This window comes from Borostomias antarcticus (genome assembly GCF_949987555.1).
Source record: "Borostomias antarcticus genome assembly, chromosome: 7".
Classification (NCBI taxonomy): domain Eukaryota; kingdom Metazoa; phylum Chordata; class Actinopteri; order Stomiiformes; family Stomiidae; genus Borostomias; species Borostomias antarcticus.
Window position 1 is genome coordinate 2,881,226 of NC_140240.1, and position 7,500 is coordinate 2,888,725.

Sequence of the window (7,500 nt, forward strand, 5' to 3'; positions counted from 1 at the left end):
GCTTCACTTCTATGGTATTTTAGCTTCACTTCTATGGTATTTAGCTTCACTTCTATAGTATTTTAGCTTCACTTCTATGGTATTTTAGCTTCACTTGGCTCCCAGTGCAGGAGTAGTTCTGGGTCGATTTAGACACTTCTTTCTTTTCATGTTCCTTGCTGTCAGTCAGGCTGAAGTTCAGTCGGCTGCTACAGTCCCGGCCTACGCGTGGGGAACATGGATTGTTCTGTAGTGTGTCACCGGCAGAGTATCTGAGCAAGGAATAACTGAAGAACCGAAACGACGATACACACCATTGTTTTTAGTCTAGAGAGTATGGACAATGATCATGAGACTGGACAGAACAGAACCAAGGCAAACTGCTCAGATGACAACAGAAGTAGTGATGATGTTACATAGTGGACACAGACGGGAGTGTTAAAGGTGGCGCTTCCCTTCGCTAGCGTTGACCGAGAGACATGTTCTCATCATCTCGTCTCATCTCGTCTCATCTCGTCTTCTCTCGTGAAGAGCTGAGAGCCGAGTTGTGATGCGAAGCTACGACGCTGTTTCCACTGTTAACGTCGTGCTTAAAAGACCATTTTGTATTCCTCCATTCTCTACTATGGATCATGACGTCACGTCGACCGACACTACCTGCGCTATGCCGGCAGATGTTGACACGCTAACGGTCTCATATTGTAGCTAGAATGGTCCAGATGTTAACCTGTCCTCTTGCACTTCGACACACATGTGAGCCTTTGTGCTCTGGAGTCAGGTGGCAGGCGGGGGGTCTAACAGACTGTGTGAAGATTCAGGGATCTGTGACGCACACACACACACACACACACACACACACACACACACACACCGGCAGAGGCCCCGTGGTGTCTGTGAATTGTACTGTGTGTCCGAGGATCTCCTCGAGCTGTGGTCTAGCCACCAGTATGGATGGGAGCTTTCAAGGAATGAGGCCCTAAACACAAAGAACTGGTCTTTGCTGGTTAAACAGGACATTAAGTGATACTGTAATACAGGAGCCTGGTGTCCAAGTCCCTAAACATATATACACTCAAAATTCAATCTTTAGTATTACAAAAGCAAGGGGCTGGAAAGCAACCTAAGCACCAAATGTCTACCAATATTTGACCACCGGGGCGGCTGTAGCTCAGTTGGTAGAGCGGGTCGTTCAATGATCGAAGGGTCAGTGGTTCGAATCCCAGCTCCAACTGTCCACATGTCGAAGTGTCCTTGAGCAAGACACCTAACCCCAAATTGCTCCCAATGAGCAGGTTAGCACCTTGCATGCCAGCTACCGCCATTGGTGTGTGAATGTGTGTGTGAATGGGTGAATGCGAGGCCATTGTAAAGCGCTTTGAGTGCCGCTAAGGTGGAAAAGCGCTATATAAGTGCAGTCCATTTACACATCAACTCTGAACTAAAGCGCAGGACAGTAGGCTACATATTTAGTTCCCTAACAATGAGAGAGACAGGACATGAGGAGAGTTTGATTCAGCTGGGCACCATAAGAACATTACATCTGAGGAGAGCAGCAGCGATGATTATGACTTCTTATCGGCTAGGAAGTTGTCTTCCTTCATTTCCAATGTGTCAAAATCACCAAGATGTCAAGATACGTTTGACAGGTTTTAATCATGTCATTAAAGTCAAATAAAAGTCTTAACTTTGAAACATCTCGACCGTTTGTTGTTAAGCCGCTGGTGTCAGAATCAGAAGCAGACTGTATATTATGTTTGTGGGCTGAGTATATTTTGACACATTGGAGATACTGCATGTATTACGTCATGCATTTTTTGACAGAAGTATTGCTTTACAACTTGCTGCAATTTTTCCAATTTGACTGAATGCAAAAACCAATCCTCCTATTTCTATGAACAAAACTATTCCAGTCTGTTTGCCATAAAGCAATACTAGCTCTGCGCATGACTGAGGTGAAATATCCAATCGTCTGAATGGTTTTGAAATAGCCCCTCCTCTCCACAATCCCTCCATTTCGTCTCTTTAGGTGGTCTGGAGAGGAAAAGGCATTTTAAGACCATCCAGATCCACTGATGAGCTGTCTAACGCCAGGGTTAGGGGAGAGGGTCCGACACAATGCATATCTATCACTAGAATGCAATGTGTGTTGGGGAAAGCGGGGGGGGGGTCGGGGTCGCGAGGGTGTGGAAACATAACGCTGTCACAACGTTCCTGTAACGTTCCTTTAACATTCCCAGGCCACGCCCCAGGGAGGCAGTGAGGGGGTTATGTTGCTATGGCTCTAGTGGGGATTGGGGACACTATGCTAATCGGGGATGAGTTGAGGCTAAGAATCGTATATATATATGATGTCACCTGGATCCTTAGGTTCTTTCTCAGCTATGAGAGAGCAGGAAAGAAGGAGAGGAGAGAAGGGGAGGAGGAGAGGAACAAGGGTAGGAGGGAGGGAGAGTGAGAGAGTGAGGGAAAGAGAGTAGAAATTCAGTATTGAGAGTTTAAGAGAGGAAGGAGGAGTGGAAGTTGGGAAAAGAGGTGTCTGAGATTTAAGCAATCAGCAGTCCACCATCCACCACGTCCCAACGCCAAGGTCCCTTAGCACGGGCTGCTATCGGCCAGCCAGCCCCACACGTAAAGACACATAACAAGACGACGGTTAAAAACAGAACACAGTGGTTCGACTCGAAAACAAAGCCAAACATGAACAGTCGAGGACGAGTACAAAACGGAAACCTGTTTTCGTAAAGAAAAGGTGAGACATTTCAATGGTTTCAGTTAAGACGCATGTGGAGACAGGACACAGAAACACTCCTACTGTAATGAGGCGCAATTACACAACACTGACATGAGGTCACCAACGTCATCACCAACTGTCACCTAGTCACTTTTTTGTGAGGTAACTGTTCCCGTAGCGGTCTGTGAGATCTAGTGAGGTTTGATTCGACAGGACTGAGGGGGTTTTACACAGAAGCAAAGTAAAAATGCATTCAAGTCGCAGACAGACATGGGGGGGCGGGGGGGTGGGGGGGGAACGGGGGAGGGGGGGGGACAGAAAAGAAGCTCACAGACACAGATAGATCTTCACAGACAAGAAGTGCCGAACGGAACCTGCCGGAATCCCCCGAGTCCCTGATGGAGCCCTCACAGGTGGCGTTCACGCACAAGAGCAACAGATCAAAAGGCTAGAGGGGGTGTAGGGGGACCGAGAGAGAGAGAGAGAGAGAGAGAGAGAGAGAGAGAGTGGACATGGTTCTGAGGGGTGCCAGCAGGCCATGGGAGGAGTGGTCAGTGTGGGTGAGTCATGCAAATCCGGTGTTGGGGAGAGAAAAAAAACGTGAGGAAGAAGGGAGGAAGAGGAGGGGGTGGGTCAGGATGAGGAAGGTACTCACGAATGGTTAAATCCATCACTTGAGACGCCAAGCAGAAGACAGGGTGCTCATACATTTCCCTCTTTTTCCCTACAGGAGAGAGGATCCGGGCATGCAAGAGGCTGAGGTCAGAGGGGTAGAGGTCAGAGTTCAGAGGGCGGCTGCAAGGCTGCATGTAGGGTCAAGAGGTCGCCAGAGGGACCCCTCGGTAATACGGGTGGCTGGGGAGAAGGCTTTAAGGCAGGAGGGAGCGCGAGAGAAGCAGCGCTTGTGTGGGTAGTGTAGGTGAGCGTGTGTGTGTGTGTGTGTGTGTTGGGGTGGGGAGAGAGAGAGGGGGGGGGGGGACACACACTTTGGATTAACCATTCGTTATGTCACATGGCATTAAGATCTGAAACATCCCTATCAAGTCTGCTGCTTTTCCACATGAGGGCTGAGTTTCCCAGAGGCATCGCAGTGCTACGTTCGTCGTAGCGCTATGATGAACGCCATAGCTTACAATGAACGTAGCGCTACGATGCCTCTGGGAAACTCAGCCCAGGTCAGGGACACGCACACCGGGAGAGGAGCCGAGCAACGTTCTGCAGTTCAAACAGGGCCAAGATACTAAGACCTGGGAAAGACCTTCAGTATCTTCAGCATACTACGGTATTTCTTTACAGACATTGACTGGAATGAGAGTAACTCAATTTGTAGATTTCGTTTAAAATATATGTGCAGGTCAATGCATTCTTTCACAGATACAGCTATACATTCCAATATATTATTCAGCATTAGTACTGTGAAGTGATTCTTAAACCAGTTTGTGTAAAGCACATGTACTGTAATGGCCAATGTTTTTTGAGAAACACACATAGGCCTACAGTATTTGCTAGTTTTGCACTTGTTGCGTCCATGCCTACTAAAGAAAACCTCCGACATGCAGCGGAAGAGAGATCCTGGGTTGCTATGGAGAGCAATCCCAGCATGCCTTGTGTATTGGCCTTCCTGACTCAAGGTTAAACGGAGATATGAGGGGCTGAGATATAAAGCAGCAAAGCCAATAGACGAGGAGGAGAGGAGGGGAGCAGGCGGGGAGAAGATGAGGGTCATCTAGGAGCTGAGGAGAGGGGACAGGAGAGGAGGAGGGGCTGGGCCTCGGAGCGAGGGGGGAGGTGCCTCAGAGCGTCACTCCAACCAGAAGCCAGAGAGGGCAGAACAGGGACAGCGGGGCCTAGATGAGCCAGAGGAGATATCAGCACCAACATCGGTTCGGAATTGAATGCATTTTTACTTACTGTACACATGTCTACGGTTAAAGAGTTTAGTTTTTGAAACTACATTGAAAAATACAGAAAAGTCGCCTGGAGACAAAAGGAGGGTAACTTCAGAAAGACATTAGGAAGTGATAGAAGTGGTGACCAGGGAAGATCTTCTCACTGCTGCTCGGGAGAAATGGTCATGTTAGTTGGGTATCGGTGAAAACACATGATATTCGGTCATCTGTCTGAAACACCCTTTATCCTCACACTGAGTTTCCCTGTGGGTTCATTCACTGACCATAGCTGCCCAGCTCGCTACGCTAACTAGACTCTCCATCTCAGGGTCGTAGGTTGAAGCCCCCACGTTGGCATTTCATTATGCATGGTACCCGTATCCCGTACATTATGCAAGATGTATTATTTATTGACATGGCCTCAACAGATCTAATTCTCAGTTGTGGGGGGTGATGTTTACCCCTTTACCTGCAGGGGGCAGTGTAGTGAAGCACGTATCGCCAGAGGGCATGTGTGTGCAGAACTAGATTAAAGCAATACATTGCGAAATTTGCGCCTTTATAAACATGTCTGGTGCTAATTCTCCAATTAGATTTACTAAAAGTAAGCTGAATCGTCCAAACAGTCTACTCAGAAAGATAATACATTGACATTTATTACCTTTTAAAACTCGCGCCCCCGGGACGCAGCATTCAGTCGAAGCGCGCATCGTTGTGCTTAAACAACACAGTAGTAGCTAACTATTCCGGCGTCTATGGATATCATGCGTTTTTTAGCTCAATGATATCATGGCGAAGGTGAGAAAACCGAAGCGAAATATCACGGAGGAAGCCAGAAAAAGAAAAAGGCAATCTGATAACGTTACGACAGTACGACAGTGCACTTACTCGCAGAGCCTGTGGGGGGCGCAGTTCCGAGAAAACCCGAGAAAACGCTATGTATTGCTTTAAAGGAGATGCGATATCCATTAAAGTTCACACTACTATCACAAATACTATCAACAATCAACACAAGTGTTGTGAGTAATGTGCTAATTATGGCTGATATAAGTCTTCTACGAAGAGAGCATGGGGTTGTAGATGCTTGCACCACACAGCGCATCTCCTTAACTTCAGCTAAACTGTGTCTGTGGGGGCACCCCGGTAGCTCACCGGGTAAGGCGCGCACCATATGAAGGCTAGTCCTTTGCGCGGCGGACCCGGGTTCGATTCCCGGCTCGGGTCCTCCCCTCTCTCTCTCCCACATTTCCTGTCTCTCTACACTGTCCTATAACATTAAAGATGAAAAGCCCTAAAAAATATCTTTAAAAAAATAAACTGTGTCTGTGAACATCTCAAGGGGAAACACAGGGTCTGAAGTTAAAAGCGGACACAGGCGGCATCGGCAGCGGTCGTCTACCTTCGACTTTGGCGTATTCCGACAGGCGCTGGTAGTTGACCAGGGCGGCCTGCTCCAGACATCTGCGGATGACCGACTTCACCTCTTCCTGGGGTACGGGGGTGACGATGTCTTTCATCAGCACCTGGAACACAAGCCCACGACACGTGAGCTCCTCCGGGGTTGCGGCCGTTTTGGCGAGGCACACCGTCAAGGGCGAAACCGTGTCGCGCTCCTCTCTAGCCGCGCAATAACAGGCTTACCTATGAAAGTATTTTTATACTTGGTTTAAAAATAAGAGCACGCGAGTGGTCGATTCAAGCTGGTTTCAAACAAAAGACAATAGTTTTATTCTGTTACGATTTTGCAAATTCGGACTCGAGCACAGGAAGTGAATCCGGGCAAGAGTGAGTCAGATGTGGACGAGGTCGATAGGTTATAACATTAAAAAGGAACGGACATAGTTTCAGGATGAAGAGGACAGGGAAGTGATGTCACACGGGAAGAATTTGTAGTTTTAACAGACTGATCTATGAGAACGAACTACAAAGTTAGAACAACAGTCAAGTAGGAAAACAAAACACTTTGGTGAGACTTGAATTTCATTCACGTACCCTCTCTAGCAGGGACAGCGTGGCCTTCAGGGCTCCCTCCGGTCGTCCGAACGGGAAGCAGTACCTACGGGAGGAGGCGGGACTCTCATCTGCTGGTCTAGAACACGGACGAACAGTGGCGCCCGAGTGGGGCGGAGCGCCGGGGGGCGGGAGGGGGCGTGTGCTCACCCACCTGAAGTGTGTGATCTGGTTCTCCAGTAGAACGCGTAGACGTTCCTTGATCTCCTCAAAGCGCTCCTTCTCCTCCACTGTCACCGTGCCGATCCCATCAGGCCTGCGTAGGAGGGGGGGGGGGACACACACACACAGCGGTTCAGAGGTCAGCTAGGGACAGTTGGGAGCATGGTGCTGCTTCCACCAGGTTACAGTAGTACTACACACAGGGGCGCAGTCTAGGTGGAATGATCTGGTAGTTTTGTGTGGGGAGCGTTAGCATCAGCTGTTCATGATGGGGCATACTGTATATGACCAATTTACAGCACGAGGGTCACCAGGGAAACACAAAGGGTCACATGGGGTTCACACAGGTCACGCAGGGGTCACAAGAGCTGAGTGTGTGGTAGCGTACCCAGACATATAAATATGTTCCACCGATGCTCCTTGAGGCGGGAAAAATAACTGGCAGCCCCAGCTAGCCGGCTCTGTCCACTAAAACAGCTGTTCGTTCTCGCCACGTTAGCGAACAGAGCTAGCGTGAATCCGTCATTTCACACGTCGCTTTACGGGCTTTAAGACGTCACTGTTGTCAGTCTGCCAAGTCAGCCAATGGGAATTGTCCAAGTACTGTATGTACGGTACTTCTGATGCTCCACCCCCCCCCCCCCCACCGCCCCACCCCACAAGCGCTCCAAAGCTACCGTGTATGGTAGCTACGCATCATCATCATTATCATACAGCTATCATCACGCA

General features: G+C 48.9%; 1 protein-coding gene across 1 annotated transcript in view; it reads right to left on the reverse strand.

Annotated features, from left to right (window-relative positions):
• Positions 1 to 7,500, reverse strand: part of cadpsa (Ca2+-dependent activator protein for secretion a) — a gene marked incomplete at both ends in the record, with an annotated part of 105,015 nt that overhangs the window by 33,736 nt on the left and 63,779 nt on the right. The window contains 4 exons of the mRNA XM_084440963.1: positions 2,335 to 2,358; positions 5,999 to 6,122; positions 6,592 to 6,655; positions 6,764 to 6,865. Coding sequence (XP_084297089.1) covers positions 2,335 to 2,358; positions 5,999 to 6,122; positions 6,592 to 6,655; positions 6,764 to 6,865 — 314 coding nt within the window. The remainder of the gene's footprint in view (positions 1 to 2,334; positions 2,359 to 5,998; positions 6,123 to 6,591; positions 6,656 to 6,763; positions 6,866 to 7,500) is intronic.